This window comes from Culex pipiens, chromosome 1 (genome assembly GCF_016801865.2).
Source record: "Culex pipiens pallens isolate TS chromosome 1, TS_CPP_V2, whole genome shotgun sequence".
NCBI classification, from domain to species: Eukaryota; Metazoa; Arthropoda; class Insecta; order Diptera; family Culicidae; genus Culex; species Culex pipiens.
Window position 1 is genome coordinate 131,442,183 of NC_068937.1, and position 21,362 is coordinate 131,463,544.

Genomic DNA, 21,362 nt, shown 5'->3' on the forward strand with positions numbered 1-21,362 from the left:
CACAGCGAAGGAAATCTTGAAAAACATTTTTAAAAAATGTAAAAAAATAGTGTTAAACTTAAACAAAATTAAATGTTGTCACTCAAGGGTTAACGACACGTGGCGTCATCAAACGGTGCCATTTGGCACGTGACTAACTTTCTGCCACAGCGTTTTTTGTCAGGAGAAGCCCCAAGATGTTACATAAAAATGTTCAGTCGTGCGCGTGATGCGTTCCAAATCTCCCATTCTTCAAATGCACCGCGCGTTTGACTTGAGTTTTTTTTTTTTTGGAAAATTCGCGCGTGTCACGGGGTGGAAGGTTTATTTTTGCCAGGTTGGTTAACGAACTTTGCGTGCCGAAAAATTACGTTCACATTTAAATCGAAGCAAAACAAAACAAAAAAATGCGGCAAGTGAAAGATGGGGAATTTTTCGGTCTTTTTGGTGGTGGCGTGCGCCGTCAAATCCATCAACACCTTTCGCGTTGCGTGATTTTGGCGCGGAACGGAAAAGTCGCGCGCGCCAAAACAGTGAAGGAGATGGTCGTAATAAGTTGATAGAAAGGTGTTGAGGCAAAGTTGCAGGTTGGGCTATTAGAGATTGGCTTGAAGAGGGGTGTCGTTCGAACAATGCAAGCTATTAGAAGAAGATCAAATGAAAAATAACAATGGCAAAATTTTCAAACATGCAAAGCGTTGGACCCAACTCAACAAACAGGTTGAATAACACTTTGTAAAATAAATTGATTGATTCGTTTTGTGGCAATACACAATTATTCCCAAATTCCAAAATAAATCCGAGAGTAATTCTCTACGAAATCGGCCGGTTTTGACCATTTTTCTTTTCTGTATTTTTTTATTTGGCTCAAACTTTGCAGAGGCATTTTCTGTCCATACAAAAATGGTAGCTTTTGAGTGAATTATGTCATCAATTTGGTGTTTTTGGTATTGTTGAGGTTTATCGAGAAAATAAGGTACACGGAAAAAAATTGCCGATTTTTAAATTAACTTTTTCGTCACAAAAACTCAATTTCCCAAAATACGCATTTTTTGATTTTCGAGATTAATTGATATGTTTTAGGGGACAACAACCCGCAACTTTTGAGCCATAGAGAAGTAGGGACAAAAATTCTGCTGCCGAGTTATACATTTTTGAAAAAATAGTGATTTTTGGAAAAAAAAAATCTAAATTTCATAGAAAAATTGCACTTTCGAGTAAGATGTAGTCTGCGTCAAAAAAAAATATGACCTATTTTTTAATGTAAAGTTGAATATGCAATCGAAAATTCCTCTACAGATTTTTTGATAAAGGGCTCCGTTTTCAAGATATAGCCACCGAAAGTTTGATTTTGGCAAAATATTTGCACTTTTTCGATTTTTAACAACAGTGACCATTTCTAAAAATACTTTTTCAAAGGTCCAGAAAATTTGCTATAAAATTGTCTAAGAAACATTGAAGGTTGGACCTCTGGTTGCTGAGATAAAGCTTAAAGAAAAAGAAAAAAGGAAAATTAAAGTTTTCTCACCATTTTCTAATGTCGATATCTCAGCAACTAATGGTCTGATTTTCAATGTGGGTAATTCTCCGCCAACTCACACAGCAGTTGCCCCGACCCCTCTTAGATTTGCGTGAAACTTTGTCCTAAGGGGTAACTTTTGTCCCTGATCACGAATCCGAGGTCCGTTTTTTGATATCTCGTGACGGAGGGGCGGTACGACCCCTTCCATTTTTGAACATGCGAAAAAAGAGGTGTTTTTCAATAATTTGCAGCCTGAAACGGTGATGAGATAGAAATTTGGTGTCAAAGGGACTTTTATGTAAAATTAGACGCCCGATTTGATGGCGTACTCAGAATTCCGAAAAAACGTATTTTTCATCGAAAAAAACACTAAAAAAGTTCTAAAAATTCTCCCATTTTCCGTTACTCGACTGTAAAAAATTTTGAAACATGTCATTTAATGGGAAATTTAATGTACTTTTCGAATCTACATTGTCCCAGAAGGGTCATTTTTTCATTTAGAACAAAATTTTTCATTTTAAAATTTCGTGTTTTTTCTAACTTTGCAGGGTTATTTTTTAGAGTGTAACAATGTTCTACAAAGTTGTAGAGCAGACAATTACAAAAATTTTGATATATAGACATAAGGGGTTTGCTTATAAACATCACGAGTTATCGCGATTTCACGAAAAAAAGTTTTGAAAAAGTTGGTCGTCATCGATCATGGCCGTTCATGGTCACCCGCGACAGACACGGACGACGAAACAAAGAGAAACGCAAAAAGTAACTTTTTCAAAACTTTTTTTCGTAAAATCGCGATAACTTGTGATGTTTATAAGCAAACCCCTTATGTCTATATATCAAAATTTTTGTAATTGTCTGCTCTACAACTTTGTAGAACATTGTTACACTCTAAAAAATAACCCTGCAAAGTTAGAAAAAACACGAAATTTTAAAATGAAAAATTTTGTTCTAAATGAAAAAATGACCCTTCTGGGACAATGTAGATTCGAAAAGTACATTAAATTTCCCATAAAATGACATGTTCCAAAATTTTTTACAGTCGAGTAACGGAAAATGGGAGGATTTTTAAAACTTTTTTAGTGTTTTTTTCGATGAAAAATACGTTTTTTCGGAATTCTGAGTACGCCATCAAATCGGGCGTCTAATTTTACATAAAAGTCCCTTTGACACCAAATTTCTATCTCATCACCGTTTCAGGCTGCAAATTATTGAAAAATACCTCTTTTTTCGCATGTTCAAAAATGGAAGGGGTCGTACCGCCCCTCCGTCACGAGATATCAAAAAACGGACCTCGGATTCGTGATCAGGGACAAAAGTTACCCCTTAGGACAAAGTTTCACGCAAATCGAAGAGGGGTCGGGGCAACTTTTCCCGATTTCGTGTGAGTTGGTAGAGAATTACCCATGTTAAATTATTAAACTGCGTGAAATTTTTCGATCTTTTCGAAAACAATATTTTCATTTATTTTAAATCAAGACTTACATTTCAGATTTTGGGAAACTACAACTCAAGCCGTTGCAAATATTTTTTAAAGTTTATGGCAAGAAATTAAAAAAAAGGATAAATATTGAAATTACGAGCCATGGTTTCAATATTTTAGTGAAAAAAGTGTCTTAAAATGAATTATACACCTGTCCAGTTATTTTTTCATCATTAGTTTCCAAAATATCTAAGTATTGACGAAAATTTTATTTTTTGCGAAAAATATTTTTTTTCGCGGTGCTGTACATTGGAATTTCCTAAACATTCAAAACATTATTAAACAAGCCCAAAAAAATATGATTATCAATGCAGAAAAATGCATTTTTGATTGTTTTCAGTTGATTAGAATTCTATTATCATGGAAATTTTGAAGTTTTTTTGGAAAATTTTTGCCCCCTGCAACGGGCTTATTCAATTTTGTTCCTTAGAAATTTATTGATTATAAAGATTTCTGCTCTTATTGAAATCTACCTACATGACAAGTTTATTAAATTTGATCAAAAACTTCAAAATTTTTGATACATATCTAAGACCAGTTCTACAGTCATAATTTGCATCGTTCTGTAAATTGCCTGAACGATGGAATTGGAACTCTGACAAAGAGACAATACAACAATATTTATAATATTTCTCTTGGAATGTTAAACCTTTGTTAGTTTGTCATTTGTCTGTGAAATGTGATAAAATTCACCACTTGATAATCAAAAATCGTTGTTTTCCCCGAGCAGACGGAAATACCGTGGGAATAACATTTTTTGATATTTGAAAATATTAGGTTAATAACATTTTATGTTATTTATAACAAGTTTTTTTATTCGCCGTTATGATTTTTTTTGTTATTGAATTGTTATTGTAATAACAGGCTAATAAAATTTTTAGTTATTCTCCGAACAAATCTTTGTTATTCTTTTTTGTTATTTTAACAACTAATCCGATCATCTCAATAACAGTTGGAGTTATTCTTCCATAACAAAAAATGTTATTCCAAAGTTGTTTTGGCTTTCAACCAATATCAGACCAAAAACAAATTTTGTTATGATAACATAAAATGTTATTAAACTCTTATGCAAAAATGGATTTTGCAAGAATATTCCATAACACTTTTTGTTATTTACAGTATTTGTTATTGAAATGGCATGAATTTTGTTATTACCGTCTGCCCGGGTCGTCACTGACATCCAGTCGCCATAGAAATGTGTTGATTGAAATTCGTTGTTTTTGTGCCCAAAAAGACTCATCAAATCAAGTCTCTCCTCCCCAAAATGGCTTCAAAGCATGCTCCATCGAGTTTTATCAAAATTACCTAACCCCACTATTCGACTCGATTCGATTGCTTCGGGAACTCCACCACTTTTCTCTGAAGAAAAGAAAAAACCCTCAAGAAACATTTGTCGTCATTTTCCAACTTTATCTTTTTATTGACAGTTGATTATTCAACGCGTGGTTGTTTCAACCGCCCCTTTCTTCACCTCTCAATATATTTTTTTTCTATTGACAGGTTTTAATTTCAATTTAAACGTCTAATCGAGTGCCACTCATCATCGTGATTGCTCTCCCGCTCCCGCCAAAGTCTCTTTGGAGTCGGTCGGCCAGCAGCTAAACACGAACGTAATTAATTTTTATCGCCATCTTACGGTTGGCAGCATATCGAAAGTTGAATGGGTTTTTGTTATGCGTTTATTCAATTAAGTCGCATTTTTTTTCTCTTCTCCGAAGAGCGTCGCCCCCAGCAGATTTCAGCAGCTGAGCTGGCTTGTGCCCCAATGGGAATTGTACTTTTACCTTTTCTAGCATTTTTTTTTTGTCTAATTGGGTTATCGTTTCTTAAAATTCACCTGTTGCTAATCCGTTACTCAGCTTGACTTAGGTCAGTTTGACCCAAAGATGAAGACGATGGAAAAAATTGCAATAACAAAAAAAACTCTTCTCCACATCATATATGCAAAAACGAGTAAAGAGTGAAAAAAAACCGTTCGATGACTGATTGCCTCCATAGAACGCGTACGCAAAAGAAACATAAACACACCAAACATTGCGGAATCGTGCTGATGATGATGATGATTGACCACAAACTTGTGGCTACTCGACTCACTGACTTAGCTTTTGAAAAGTGCCTATTTGAAAAAAATGAGTCCAAGTTCAAAATTTTATCTCCGAAAACCTTTTCCAAACATTACTTTCCAGACACACTTTGGCTTTAATGAAAATAAATAAACTCGCAGATAAAACCAACCTCACTTTCGGATATGTTCGAACTGTGTTGTGTACACAGCTCCACGCGCACCCCCTAACCTAGACTGCCTAGACTACCCCGGGCAGACGGTAATAACAAAATTCATGCCATTTCAATAACAAATATTGTTAAAATAACAGAAAATGTTATGGAGTATTCTTGCAAATCAATTTTTGCATAAAAGTTTAATAACAGTTTATGTAATCATAACAAAATTTGTTATTGGTCTAATATTGGTTGACCCGGGCAGACGGTAATAACAAAATTCATGCCATTTCAATAACAAATGCTGTTAAAATAACAAAAAGTGTTATGAAATTTTCTTGCAAAATCAATTTTTGCATAAGAGTTCAATAACGGTTTATGTTATCATAACTAAATTTGTTATTGATCTGATATTGATTGAAAGCCAAAACATCTTGGGAATAACATTTTTTGTTATGGAAGAATAACTCCAATTGTTATTGGGATGATCGGATTAGTTGTTAAAATAACAAAAAATAATAACAAAGATTTGTTCGAAGAATAACTTAAAATGTTATTAGTCTGTTATTGCAATAACATTCCAATAACAAAAAAATCATAACGTCGAATAACAAATCTTGTTATAAATAACATAATATGTTATTGGCCTAGTATTTTCAAATATCAAAAAATGTTATTCCAAAGTTATTTCCGTCTGCTCGGGGAAAGCCAAAACAACTTGGAAATAACATTTTTTGTTATGGAAGAATACCGCCAACTGTTATTGGGATGATCGGATTAGTTGTTAAAATAACAAAAAATAATAACAAAGATTTGTTCGAAGAATAACTAAAAATGTTATTAGTCTGTTATTACAATAACAATCCAATAACAAAAAACTCATAACGACGAATAACAAATCCTGTTATTAATAACATAAAATTTTATTGGCCTAGCATTTTAAAATATCAAAAAATGTTATTCCCAAGTTATTTCCGTCTGATCGGGACGCTGCGCACAGGTGTTTAAATTAGTTTACTCACCCCGGGGCAGCAGAAGTGAGTTTGTGCTCGTTTGCAAATTCTGTTGTTTGCCCTAAATGAGCGGCGTAATTGGTCGCTTCACCAAGTTTTGAAAGGGTCGTACCACGTTTTGGACGGTTTTTTCGGTTAGTTATTTATCGAATGCCACCTTTTCGAACATTTGGGCTGCAATTTTGTATGTTTACCCTCGCGAAAGGAAAACATCGTTTCGGGCAGAAAGGAAAACACCATTTCTAGGACTGTGAATGAATGAAGTTCTTTGTGCTTGCGCAAATTAGGTGCGAGAAGATGAACTAGTTTGCGATCAATTCAAGGGTGAGTGTGGAAGCGAGTGTTGAAATTGGGTCTAGAAAAAAAAATAACCAACTGGCCACTCAGACAAGTTGAGGGTAAATAATTGAAACTTTTAAAGTGGTTATGAAGTATTGATTTGGGTAGGTTTAACAAAATAAAGTTGAGTTAACCTTCTACAGGCTGATTCTTTATTCCAAGAATTTGAATTTGAATTTTTTTTTATATTAACCGTGTCTCGAAGCTCATTTGGAGCATGACAAATTTTACTTCTCTTTTTTCATGTTTTTCTTCATTCGTTTTTAATTTGTTTATATCTGGAGTTTTTTTAAAAAGGTCCAATAAACCAAATTTTCAGTTTTTGCTTTTTGGGTGTTTTTAATACCCCTGACTCAAGGCAGTTTCAAAAACACCCAATTGCAAAAACTGGAAATTAGGTTTACTGGACCTTTTAAAAAAAAACTCCAGACATGCATTGTTCATTTTTTTGTTTCTTTGTTGTTTGCTTTGGACTGTTCTACAACTCACAAACGTTATCTTTTGCCTATTTGTCTTGTCACTTTGTCTATTTTTTGTTTTGCTTGTTTTATCTTACAATTGAATCATTTCCTTTTTTTCAATAAATTACGTTGCGTCATGGAAAGAATATAGATTTATTTAAAATTTTAAATGTCAAGCCAAACTTATTAAATTTGTAATCACCGTCATTCTAAATAATAAAGTTGTACTACTGTTAAAAAAACACCAAATATGAATATCAATGGGTTTTTGAAAAAAAAAAATGAAAAAAAATGTGTGATAAGATTTAAATAGCCCGCAATTGTTAAAGTTTTTTTTTGCCTTGATGATTTTTTTTTACTTTGTCCTTATTGACACATTTTTGCACTTAATTTTAAAAATTGTTTGAAAAAACCTAGTTAATGTTCATTTGCATTCCTCGAATAAAAAAAAAGTTAAATTAATGTTTTTTTTTATGGTATTATGGTAATATGAAAACATTTGATTTTTGAAAATCTGCGTTACAATTACATTACTAAAAAATAAATCATAATTTCAGATTTCAAGCTAAACCTTCCAAATTTTGAAGCAAAAAGCATCACAAAATGCATTTATAAATTAATACAGTTATGCTACTACAGTGGACTCTCTGGCTGTCGATCTTCTCGATATCAATATTGCTCCAGCTGTCAATAATTTTTTCAGTCCCTTCAAATAGATTGCTTTGTTTTCCGTTCTATAATTTGATAACTCCCGCTCTCGACGGTCCCTTCAATATCGACAACGAGAGAGTCCACTGTACCAAAAATTTGCTAAATATCAACGAAGATATGATTTTTTTTCCTTAAGTATTTTGTCTTTTTTCCGATTTGTGGTCCGTAGATTCAAAATTTGCAAAAAGTTTTTTTTAAATACAAAAATAAACGTGATGCAAATTATTTTTAATAGTTTACAGTCAATTGTATAAATTATTTCAATACAATTTTCGGCAATATTTTTTTGATAAAAATTAAAAGTTATTGAAACATGTTTACAAAATATAAAAAGTAATTTTGATGTACAAAACGCATTCGACTAGAGAAGATATTTTCACAAAAAAATATTTTTTAACCTGAAAGTCAAAAAATAATTTGAGAAATTTTGTTTTTTGTTTTGTTTTTCGATTCTGTTAAAAAAAATCTGCATTTATTATAAAAAAATGAAGCTCCGGACGCATTTTTTTTAGAATATATAATAGTCTACGGTGCAAAATTTGGTCCGGAGCTTCACATTTTTGAATAAATGCAGATTTTTTTAAACAAAATCGACAATGTTTCCAAACAAAATATTTCAAATCATTTTTTGACTTTCAGGTTGAAAAAATATTTTTTTGGGAAATTTTCTGCTCTAGCCGTTCAAAATTATTTGCAATTTATGGGATCAAGAGTAACCTTTTAAATGGGCTTAGAACTCTTATTTATGGAAAAAATATGTTGGAATTGATTTTAAAATTTCGAAATCTGTAAAAAGAAGAAAATTTCACAAAAGTATCATCTCGACGTCGTCGTGCTATCTTGTCGCACCCGTCATTTCAACGTTCCGAGAAAAACGCGTTTTAATGTTTGACCTTGAATAAACGAAAACTAGAGAACAATAACTAACAAGTATTGTTTGGCTGACCATTCTGTGCATTGTCCCGAAGTTTGATTGAAGTTGGTTGCTGGAGTCCCGAGTTTTAATTACAAATGTTTACGGTAGTCTTACTTGTACGTGCGTCAAACGCATTCTGACCTGAAATCCCTTTGGCCAATTGTCGCACTTACATCAATTTTCATGGAGTGACAAGATTGCACGACAAGATTGAAACTTCTTTTATATGTAAAGTGACAAAAATGCACGGATTTTTTTAGGATTTCGTTAAATATCTCAGGATTGAAATCGAATTTTGGGGATCTGTGAAGGCCAAAAGGTGAGGCATTGTGAGCTGCACAAAATGGCGTCCTTAACTCAATTTGGCCCAAAATGCACATACGACAAGTTAGCACGACGGCGACGATCTTCTAAGATATCACGAGTTGAAAAATGAAGGCTAGTGATGTGACACATGTGCTTTCCTTTCATGAAGTACTTTTAAATTTCGAAACATTACATCTGCAAAACTTTTTTTTCGATCATATCTCCGGTACCAGATTAAGCACCATCCCAAACTCTAGCACATAAGATGACTTTTTCAGTCCACCAAAACATATTTTAAAAATCCAGAAATTAAAGAAGTATACATGTAGTAAGATCACCTAACCATTAGTGATAAAAAGTCAAATATAAAATCCTAGAAGGCTTATATTTACACATGAACTGCATAGACAAAGTTTTATTCAAATCAACAAATAAAAAATAAAAACAAAAATTAGTAATAGATTCTATATTTATTGTAAGGTATGATTTTGTCTAGTTTTTGAATTGCTCATGTTGGCCTTACTAAACAACATTCCATTTTTACCCTACTTTACACAATCAACAATAAAATTAAATCGCTCAAATTATTCCCCGAAGCCTTAGCAAGTACTCCTTCTAATCCACCGTCTAAACCTACTTAACCCTAGCCCCCTTGCAGATAATTAAGTACCATTTATACTGTTGACGACAATAATCGCTCAGGTGACTACGGCTAATAAATCAAACCAGTGCAACTCAACACCTCAACGCCGCAGCTCTCTGAACAATTGACGATAAATCAGCACAAATGATAGCCCTCGATGTCCCTTTGAATTGTCTGCTCGTGTACCTTACCCTTAATCAATAGTAACGTGTGCGCGACTAATTGAGTCATAATCCCAACTGTAAATTAGCAAAACAAACACACACACACACAAGTCTTTTTCTTTATCGGGACCACCACCTTCGCCGCGGCAAGTGGCACTTTGGAGAAAAATATTTACTTAGTACTCGAGCTGGATCACGTTGTCGTCTTCGATCTATATGGCGGCGATGGGGGAAAAATATTGTTTTTATTGCGAATTGTCGGGTGGAATTAATCGCGCCCCCCTTAAGCTGGCAAGTAAATAATTGCTCCAAGGCTTGAATACCATGAAAAACATTTTTTATTGAAGGTTCCTCCTCTGGTGTCCTCAATATGGTGGGATCTCATAAAGTACATAAATGTTGGCCTTTTTATTTTCTTTTTCTAACCTTGAAAAGGCATTTCTCAATGTTTTCAGAGATGTACCAAGAAATCGTCCATTAATTAATTCTTATTCCTCTTTTCCTTTACCCTCTCTTCAGATTCATGGGCGTCTGCGTGCAGGAGGGTCAGCTGCACGCCCTCACCGAGTACATCGAGGACGGCTCGCTGGAGCAGCTGATCGCGAACGGGACCGAGTACCTGACGCCGCTGCTCAAGGTGCGCATCGCGCTTGGGATCGCGAGGGGGATGCAGTACGTGCACGACGTTGGCATCTTCCACCGGGACCTGACGAGCAAGGTGAGTGGAAGTTGCCTTTTTGCTAAGAATATCCTTATTAAATTTGAAAAAAAAAGTTGGTATGCATTGAACAAAACAAACAACCTTTAAGATTTCAAGATTTTTACCTGTAAAAATGCAAAAAAAATTTAAAAAAAATAAATACATATAATTTTTAAGAATTTATTGCAACGTATTAGTTTATCAATAAAACGGCATTTTAAATCTACAAGAAGCGGAGATTTAAATTTCCAATTTACCTACTTATACTTTATTCTAAGTTATTGTTGTCCAAATCCAAAAATGTCTGAAAAAACTATTAAGATTAAATTCTAGTAAATTTATCAAGACATGTTTACTTAATTTTGGAATTACTTATGGAAAATAAACTCATATGGAATCTTTGAAAAATATTTGCAACGGCCTAAATACAATCTAGTTTACTTTATGCACATTTTTTTCAATCCTTTTAATTATGCCCTTTTTCATTTCACAAAAAAAATAGCAAAAAAAAGCAATGAAAATTTATTTCATTGGGAAAATGCTGAAACGCAATTTGTACATAGTTGCATAAATCTAAAACTTAATATTTACATTAGGCCGATGCAAATATTTTTCAAAGTTTTTGTTTTCGGAAGGGGGCAAAAAAAATATAGGAATTAAAATAACAAGCCATTGTCTCAACATTTGAATGCAAAAAGTTTTTTAAAATGCATTTTATACTAGTTAAGTTGTTTTGCAATCATTAGTTTTCAAAAAAGTAAGATTTGACGAAAACAAAAGAAAACTAGCAAAAAAAACTTTTTGCGATACTAAACATCGAAAATTTTCAAAAATTCAAAAGATGTTTAAATCAACCCAAACATGCTAAAAATGATTTTAAACGCAGGGGAATGCATTTTAAATTAATTTCATCTGATTGCAGTGAAGGGGGGGGGGGGTGGCAGGGTGACAAAAACTTTAAATAAAATTTGTACCAGCCTTATACATTTATCAATTACACAGTGAAAACATATGGTAAGGCTTCATCCATAAAGTACATCACCCTAAAATCAGCCAAAATTTACCCCCCCCCCCCCCTCACCCCCTTTGTCACGTTTTTCCTATAGGGGAAGGTGGGGCAAGAGGAACAATCGCTCGTAAGGCCGTAATTTGTACAATTTTGATTATTTCCAGTATGAGGAATTGTTGCTAGCAATGCAATTAGCTGATTCTACTACCACATAACCACCAAAACGACGTAAACGCCTCGGGGCATAAGATTGAATGAAGTTTTTTTCAAAACCTTTGTTTCCTTATAATATTTGGAAAGTACAAAATAAGGCTTAGGGTTCGTTTAAAGGCTCATTTTATCAAAATGCTTTTTTTCCTAGATGAGTAGTGTCCCTACCAATGACTTGCACGTTTTATAAAGTATGATTTATGTTTTGGTTATTTTTGTAGAGAGCTTTTAAAAAATCTTGTTTAGGTGGGGCAAGTGTACCATATGGATTTTTAGTATGGAAAAAAATACGAATTGCTGCAGCAACATATTTTATTGTGAAAAAAATACATAAAAGTTCTTAAAAACTGATAAACAATTGTTTAAAAAAATGTCCATACACGATATAATAATATCATGAAAATTTACTATTTATCATCTAAGTAATATTTTTTTTTCGTAAACACGGTCAATTTTTTAGTAAAATATCATTTTTTAATCTAAAATGAAAGAAACGTTTCAAATACATCCTAATCTTATGTATCTAAGTGATAATAGTTCAATTGTTAGTAAGTTAGCATGTTTTTACATGCATTGTTCCTCTTGCCCCAACGGGTTGTTCGTCTTGCCCCACTAGTTGAGTAAGACGTACGAAAAATTAAAATTTTTAAAATCATTTTTTAACATTAAAAAACAGAATTTTTTAAAAACTTTTTCTATCAAAGTCTCAGTTAAGACCTGGAATAAGATGATTCTAAAAAATCCTACAGATTTTTTAACGTTTTTAATGGGTTATAACGAGCATTTTCTTAGCTTGTTACACTTGCCCCACTTTCCCCTACTTACAACCAGAGGTGCATCGGCACGGCATGGGTGCTGCTTTTGTTCTTCTAAGACTTAAAAACACCGTGTTTTTAATCAAAGTAGGTACGCGCACGGGCACTGTGTCAGAACTTTGGCTGTACGTGCAAATGTCAATTTTATTTCTGGTTTCAATTTTGTTTTGTTTTTTTGATTTCAAAAATGTGGAAAATGAGGCTTAACTAAACGGTACAGTGAAAAATTCATCAGTTATCCGTGTGTGGAACAAATGTAAAATATCCGGAATAGCTGCCAAGTGAGCTAAGTTAAGAAATTCGGATGTTTGAGGAACATTTTTAACGGAAACCCTTTTTTTGTATAGTCTTTGGCTTTTTGAACCTGTGCTGTGGGGTTTCCATATAAGGAAACAACCAATCGTGCGCTTTACTAGCAAATCTATCCATTTCATTGTTGTTGGTGAGTTTTAATTCAATATTTTATTGTTTGTTGAAGATCTCAGATTGAGCTTCAGCGCTACACCAGTTCGTGAAAAGAACTGGCCTAGCTCAAAATATATGTGAAGAATAGTAGAAAATTTAAAAAAAACGTGTACAATTTTTCAAAGGGCCGCTAAGAGTTCGGCACGCGTTCTCGTAAGGTGGTAAAAACACCATGTTCTGTGCCTCCTAGATGTGCATATAAGAACGGGAAGTGCAAGTACAGTTCGTTCAAATGCATGTCTGCTTACAACACGCAATGTCACACTTGCTCAATGGGCCAAACATTGAATATTACGCCCATTTAAAAAAATATTTTTTTCGAAAAGATTGCAAAATTTTACGAATTTTTCATGTATTAACATTGAAAATCGGACCATTAGTTGCTGAGATATGGTCATTAGAAAATGGTGGGTTGTTTTGGTGAGATTAAGAAAACTTCAATTTTCGTGTTTCTTTTTCTTAAAGCGGCTCTATCTCAGCAACCCGAGGTCCAATCTTCAATGTCTCTTAGACAATTTTATAGCAAATTTTCTGAACTTTTCAAAAAAAAATATTTTTAGAAATGGTCACTCATGGTCACTATTTTTAAAAAGTGAAAAACTGCAAATATTTCGCAAAAATCAAACTTTCGGTGGCTATATCTTGAAAACGGAACCCTTTATCAAAAAATCTGTAAAGTACTTTTCGATTGCAAATTCAATTTTGCATTAAAAAATAATGTCAAACTTGTTTTTGCATGAAACTTCGATTTTTTCCAAAAATCACTATTTTTTCAAAAAATCATAACTCGGCGGCAGATTTTTTGACCATGTTTCTCTATGGCTCAAAAGTTGCGGATTTTGGTCCCCTAAAACATATCAAAAAATCTCGAAAATCAAAAAATATGTTTTTTGGGAAATTGAGTTTTAGTGAAAAAAAAGTTGATAAAAAAATCTGCAAATTTGTTTTTCCGTGTACCTACTTTTTTCTCAAAAGTCCTCAACAATACCAACAACTTTGCCGAAGACACCAAATTGATCAGAAAATTCACTCAAAAGTTACAGCTGTTTGAATATTTACGTACCATTTTTGTATGGACAGCAGCCAAAATTGTATGAAGACTTGTATGGGTGAACCAATGACACAAAATAGCTTTTTTGGTCATAATTAAAAATATTAGTAAATTAATGACATTTTTTCCTTAACTTTATGTGTTGTAATATCGGATGTCCCAAAATTCAAAATTTGTATAGATTAGAAAGTCGCCGATTTTGCGTTGAAACAAACCTTGATATTCTCAATTCCACAAAAATCTTTTGTTGTTTTGAAAAAAATGCTTTGACGTTTAGCGTTGATTCAACAAAAATTTTGATTTTCAAGTCAACAAAACGTTTTGTTGATTCAAATATGCGTTATTTTTCTGCGTGTTTGAACACTTCTCTAACACGGTCAGTATGATGCCAGACCATTCCTTACGTATTTAGTTTGTACTCTTCATTTTGCGGACAATTTTCAAACCTATCAAAGTCACCCCGGTTTACGGTATTCTGAATTGTTTATAATAGATGTTCAAATTAGCAAATATCTACAAAAAAAGACATTTTTGAAATAAAGAAGAAAAAAATACACTAATAAATAAAGAATTATCAAAAAACAACATTCTAATGCTATTCACTCTCTTTTCCTCTATTTTTCCAGAACGTGCTAGTGAAGCGGATAGGCGAGGGAATGTTCGATGCGGTGGTCGGAGATTTTGGACTGGCAGCCAATATCCCGCGGAAATGGTATCGATTTATATCATTTTTATCCCTCTATCTCGGTAGAGTACTTTCATGGAGTATCTTTTTCTTCAACTTTTTTCAGTGGTAAACCAAGACTGGACACGGTAGGCTCGCCCTACTGGATGAGCCCCGAGTGCCTCAAGGGCCAATGGTACGACCAGACCAGTGACGTGTTTTCCTACGGGATCATCCTCTGCGAACTGATTGCGCGGGTCGGTACAAAACCCCTTCTGTTCGGGTTGAAGTCAACTCAATCATTCGCTTCCTCTTTTCAGATTGAGGCTGATCCCGACTTTATGCCAAGGACTGATTCGTTTGGGCTGGACTACATCGCGTTCGCCGATCTCTGCCCGAACGACACGCCACCGGCGTTTCTAAGACTGGCTTTTTATTGTTGTACCGTAAGTTGATTTCAGTAACTTCTTTTGAGTAGTTCAATAACGCGAAATTCTACTTTTAGTATGATCCAAAGAGTCGCCCCACGTTTACCGAGTGCATCAAGAAGTGCACCCTGCTGTCGGATGTGTGCGAGGACAGTTACAGTCGGCATAGTATAAGCAATGGTACTAACAACAGCAACAGCAGCAGCAGCACCGTCCTTTCCTCGCCCCAACCCGTGACCGGTTCCGCGCCGCCTCCATCCTCTGTACATAGCAATAGCATTAGCAGCATTAGCGTTAGCGTTAGCAGTAGTAATAGTTCAAACGGTTGTGTCACCAACGGCAAGAAGCGGAACTCGATCGACGTGGCCAACATGGAGCAACCTGCGACGGCGACGACGACGACGGCACCAACGCCCTCCAAGGAGGTTCTCAGCCGAGAGAACAGCCTCAACGCCGACCGCGACGGAGACAACCCGCTGCACCACCGGCGATCGCTCTCCGAGAACGTTATCGTCTTCCCGCCCCACACGACGCCCAGCGACAAGGCCCGCTACCACATGTACCAACGTCCGCTGGTCACGAGCAAACTGGCCGAATCGGTCATCCCGGAGTCGCCAACCTACTCGAACCAGACGCTGCGCAAGGTCGCCGAAACGATGCTGCTCAAGGACTCGCAGTACAAGCCGCGGGCCAAGACGGACCCGGACGCGCCCGCCCCCAAGGCGAACCCCTTCACGGCGCTGTCCCAGCTCAAGGGCGTCAAGAAGATTCTCGGCCCGAACCCGGCCGTCACGACGTACAGTTCGGGCGATTTGTTCAGCTCCTGCTTCGAGATATCGGCGCCGTTGCTGCGCGAGTGGAACATAGTACAAAGCCGGAACGCGAAAAATCGGGACGGGCTGAGCAGTGGCAGCGGAAGCAGCACGGACGGGCAGCCGAAGAGTTTGCCCAGTTCGCCGACGTCGCCCCGGAAAGAGTACTGTGACGACGAGGACGAGGATTGCGGGGGAGGTGGAGCGAGGCAGCAGGATCAGGCTGGAACTGTGCGGAGGTTTAGGGTAAGTGGTGGAATTTTACTTTTTTTTAAATAACAAGCTGTTTCAAAAGACAGAATTTGATTTAAGTTCAATTCCTGAAAAAAAATTATCTTAGTGCCTTCATTGAACCTCCCTTTCAAAAATTAAACCATGAAGGCGCAGTTTTAGCGTAATTTTTTATGCCGGGATGAATAATAATTTTATTCTGTCGAATGGAACAGCTTCGGAGAGCCAAATTCTTTCAGAGCATGACAAAAAATCAGCATTGTCATTGACTTTTAAAATATTGAGCTGTAAACTTCATTAATATATATTTTTTTTAATTCATGATAAAATTCGATCTTTGAAACGTGTTCCAAACTTGCTTGAACATTCTCATAAAAAATATAGGTTAGTTAATAGGAAAAAAATGGTTTCACTTTAAAAATCAGCAGGATGGCCACTCAAATCAGAGTTTTGAATTCCCGACCTTCCCAGAATCTCAAATAATATGAATTTCTTTTCCAAAGAATGACTGAAAATTAAAATCCGTTTATAAAATGTGTCAATATGAACCATCGAACAAAATTTCTAAATCCTAATAAAATCAAGTTATTGAAAGGTTTAGTAAAAATTTAAACATAACAACAAATTTATGAAAAAAAATTGTTCAAAATGACAGTACTCATGAGTTCGGTCTATCAATGTTAAATATATAAAATTTCAAGATTTATTTTTAAAATTGACAAACATATGGGTTTTATTACTCGGTTTAAACTGGAATAGAAAAAAGAAGATGGAATCGAAAAAAAAATATTTGAAAAAATCCCAAAGTTTTTGGTTTTTTCTTCACATTGTGATCCCAATTAAACAAAATATAACGAAAGGATTTATCAACATTCATAAATAAACATTAGAAAATGTTATTTGATGCAACAAGTTTTTACAATGAAAGTATAATTTTTTTACGAATATATTTTTTTGACTTTAAATCAATTTTTTCTTGGCCAATCTGTGTCAAACAAATGTTATCATTTTCATTTTGTCTACATCAGTATTTATTTATTCTCAAAAACATCAAAATAGTGAAAAAAACCTTGAAATTTGAAATGAGTGCTCAAAACGAATTAAATGCAATTGATGTACAAAATGTACAATAGATTACTAACTAAATTATTTGAGAAAAAAAAACTTATTTTTCTTACGACTGTTCTTAGGATTCCCGACTTTTTGTCAAAAATAAACAAATTTCCGGCCTTCCGTTTTTTTTTTTTTGTGGATTTTGGTGAATTCTCGACTTTTCCCCGACTTGTCCGATTTCTCGACTTGAGTGGTCACCCTGATTTGAAATCTAAGAACAAACCAGATTATTGATTAAATAATTTCAATGAAAATAGTTATTTTTAAAGTTGTGTAATTTTCTACTATTTTGCAAATTGACTTTTGATAGTATTTTTTGATTTTTATGCACATTACCAGAAGAAGCCAGACGGGCATTTGAAAATTCGAAAATCTTATATCTCTTAAATCAGCCTTTTTTGTGCTTGGGTGCAAAATTAGACACCAAAATAAAAACGATTTTTCAAAAAAAAAATATTTTTTGGGAAATATCAATCAATGCCCATGCCAAATTTGAAAAATTCATTTCAAGATTCAAAACCTAATTTGCAATCAAACATAACTTCATTATTCTCCGATAAATAGCACTGTTGCAAGTTTCAGCGTTTATAGGATTATATTTTCGGAAAAAAGTACTTTTTTGCAATTTTAAAATATTTTGTGTAGCAACAGCACACCTGAAAAACTATGTCCTAAATTTCCTACAATTTTTCTTCAGCCATAGTTGATCAGACTTCTGGTTGCTATAATAACGAAATTCATGCCATTTCAATAACAAATATTGTTAAAATAACAAAAAGTGTTATGAAATCTTCTTGAAAAATCATTTTTTGCATAAGAGTTTAATAACAGTTTATGTTATCATAACACAATTTGTTTCCGGTCTGATATTGGTTGAAAGCCAAAACATCTTGGAAATAACATTTTTTGTTATGGAAGAATACCTTCAACTGTTATTCGAAATATCGGATTAGTTGTTAAAATAACAAAAATAAAAACATAGATTTGTTCGAAGAATAACTAAAAATGTTATCAGTCTGTTATTACAATAACAAAAAATTCATAACGAAGAATAAAAAAACTTGTTATAAATAACATAAAATTTGATTGGCCTAGTATTTCCAATTATAAAAAAATGTTATTCCCAAGTTATTTCCGTCTGCTCGGGATGATAAATCCTCTTTTTTTGTCATATAATGTTTTCTCAGTGTCGCCTAAAGGGGGTGTCAGACTACGGCAAACAATCAAACAAACTCGCACTTTTTGACAGTTTGTCTGCTTTTTTTGTTTGCCTTGTTTGCGAGTTTGGCAAACTGTCAAACACGGAAAAGTGTGAGTTTGCCGTAGTCTTATACCTGCTTAATACGCCCTAATTTTTTCAAATTTATGACATCTCATAAACTATTGGAATCGAATTTTGATGTTAAAAAAAATTAAACTGTTTTTTTGTTCTGATCTAGTCATTAAAAATAATTTCTTGATATCAGTAACAAGCCTTAAATTTGAAAGTGTTTAAAAATGTTTCATTCTTTTTATCATTGCTTTATTTTTAAGCACTAAAAATCGAAACAATAATTTCCGAGAAACCGTCAATGAAAAAATGAAGCCTTATTTGGAGAAACACTAAATTCACAAAATTTCAAATTTGGAGCAAATTAAGCTGTTTTACAATCAGCAGTCCGACCAACAAAGTCTTAAAAGAAAAAGTTGTAGTTAATTTTGTTAGCTTTCAGAAAACATTTTTTGCAGAATTGTCTTTCCTTCATTATTTTTTTTAAGGCCGTTGCAAATATTTTTCAAAATTTATGGCCTAACTATGCCGTTGCAAATATTTTAAAAAGTGTCACCCCATTCAAAATTTGTCAAAAAAATCAGAAGGCATTTTTTACCAAAATTTTAAAGATAAAAGAAACAAATGAATTATTTTGTATTGATAATCATATTTAGCACGTGTGGGCTCGTTTAAAAATATTTTATATTTTTATGAAATTTCGGTTAAACTTTTTTCTCGCGAAAAAAAAATTTTTCGTCGATAATTAGATATTTTTAAAACTAATGAATGCAAAATAACTCAACAGATGTAAAATGCATTTTTAAACACTTTTTTGACTCAAATTCATTTTTTTTATGCACTGACTATGTTATGGAGACTTCTATGGAAAAACTAGGGAAGCAAAATGTACATAGTTTCGTTTAAATAAAAAAATACAAAGGAAACATAGATTTGTTAAAAAAATATGAGAAATCTAAATAAATAAATAAAAATTGTTTATCATCCCTACAGAGCAAATCCAAACTCTCGGAAGAAAACGGCACCAACAACGGGTCCGGAACCGGCTCCAGCCCCGCGGAAGACTACAGCACCGCCACGATACCGGCCTACAGCTTCACGCGGAAGGTCTCCCTGGGCGGTGCGTCGGGGGTGAAAAAGTACCGCGCCAACTTTACCGAACTCACCAGCCACCCGCTGTACAAGAGCGGTGCGATCGAAACGGCCACCACCCAGCAGCAGCCGGATGCGAACGGGGGGAATACGGACAGCGGGACGGAGGAGGGTGAGGCTTGTGGGATTAAGAAGAGTTCGTCGAGTGTGCTGGGCGAGGGGATGCTGGAGACGCCGCGGATATTGACGAGGCGGGGTTCGACGGAGAGTGGGTTCTTTTCGTGCTTGAACGAGGACTTTAGTACGACGACGACGTACCGGTCGCCGCCGTGTCCGTGTGGGGAGAAGGTCAACTTTGAGTCGGCGGATCGGTTGTCGGTTTGTCGGTGCGTTTATCAGGGTGTTGGAGGGGGAGTTGCGGGGAAGTTGGAGGACTTGGAGCTGTCGTCGAATCAGACGTTGAACGATAGTTCGAGCATTTTGCTGTTTGACGAGGCGTCGTCGACGAACGTGAGTTCGCTGCGCAGCATGGACGACCTGGAGCTGTCGGATTCGATACGGAAAAAGTTCAACTATCGGCACCACGCGATGCTGAGCAACGTGGACATTGACGCGAGGTCGATCGACATGGGACTGATCAACCGGTTGGCGCTGGACTCGGAGATTCACAGCATGATCCAGAAGAACCAGTTTGCGAACCAGCTGCTCTACTGCAAGAACCGCTCGTCGTCGATCTTCACCGACAGCTCGGACGACATCAGCTCACTCGCGGGTTCCGACTCGCTCCTGTGGGACGACCGGTCCTTCACCACAATCCCCAACACGCGCTCGGCCCAGATCGCCAAGATCGTCGAGTACTTTGAGCGCAAGGGTCAAACCTTCAAGCCCTTTACCGTACCTGATTCGGCGTTCGGCGTCCACTCGTCCGCCTCGTCCACCTCGTCGTCAACGTCCGGCCACCACTACCAGCTGTCCCACCAGCACCACCGCAACGCCGGTCAGGACAACCCGGCGGCAAGCCGACGACCCTCGAACAGCTACTGCAAGTACACGGCGGCGGAGATTCGCCAGCGCAGCGAGTACGAAGCGTTCTGTCTGGATCTGGACCGGCGGCAAACGTCGGCCGGGATCGCCCAGCAGTACCACCAGCAGCAGCAGCACCGGCTCAACAATATCTGCGAGGGGAATGTGCGCTCCAAGCTGCAGCTGTTTGACAAGATGAAGCAGTCCCAGCAGCAGGGAGTTGGGGGAGGAGGGCAGCAATCGCCGGTGATGACCAGCTCGGGAAGCAGTAGCAGTAGTGTTGGGAGTAGTAACGGAGTAGCGAACGGTGGCGGGACAACGGGAACTAGTAACGGTAACGCGTAGTTGTTAGAGAAAAATCTACTTGCTTTTTTTTTAAGAACCTTTGAGAAATAAAAATTAAAGACGGAATTTAAAACACGAATTCTGGAACTAACTCTTCAGCAACACTAATCCGGATTGTGATTACCAACTTGGACCTCTGAAATCTTAAATCTACGTGCACTTGTTTGAAGAAAGAGATTTTGAGCGATCTTTCGAAATTTGTTCAATTCCATATTTCTATAGCGATTCATCATTCATTTAAAAGCAGTCCCAACTCGCATGCAACGAAGGAATATTGCATTCAACATTGTATGCTATGACTTCGCTTCACTTGAAATATTTCGTGATTCTAAAAACAAATTACGTGGTTTTGACTACTTTATTTGATAAAAGTCAAC

The 21,362-nt window shown here is 35.7% G+C and overlaps 1 protein-coding gene across 1 annotated transcript in view; it reads left to right on the top strand.

Annotated features, from left to right (window-relative positions):
* The window catches only part of LOC120417843 (probable serine/threonine-protein kinase roco5), a 184,977-nt gene extending 163,917 nt beyond the window's left edge, over nucleotides 1-21,060 (top strand). Inside the window, exons 4-9 of the mRNA XM_039580063.2 lie at nucleotides 10,277-10,475; nucleotides 14,634-14,719; nucleotides 14,799-14,928; nucleotides 14,992-15,117; nucleotides 15,177-16,157; nucleotides 19,519-21,060. Of these exons, the coding sequence (XP_039435997.1) occupies nucleotides 10,277-10,475; nucleotides 14,634-14,719; nucleotides 14,799-14,928; nucleotides 14,992-15,117; nucleotides 15,177-16,157; nucleotides 19,519-20,985 (2,989 nt within the window). The 3' untranslated portion in view covers nucleotides 20,986-21,060. The remainder of the gene's footprint in view (nucleotides 1-10,276; nucleotides 10,476-14,633; nucleotides 14,720-14,798; nucleotides 14,929-14,991; nucleotides 15,118-15,176; nucleotides 16,158-19,518) is intronic.
* Nucleotides 21,061-21,362: the final 302 nt, after the last annotated feature.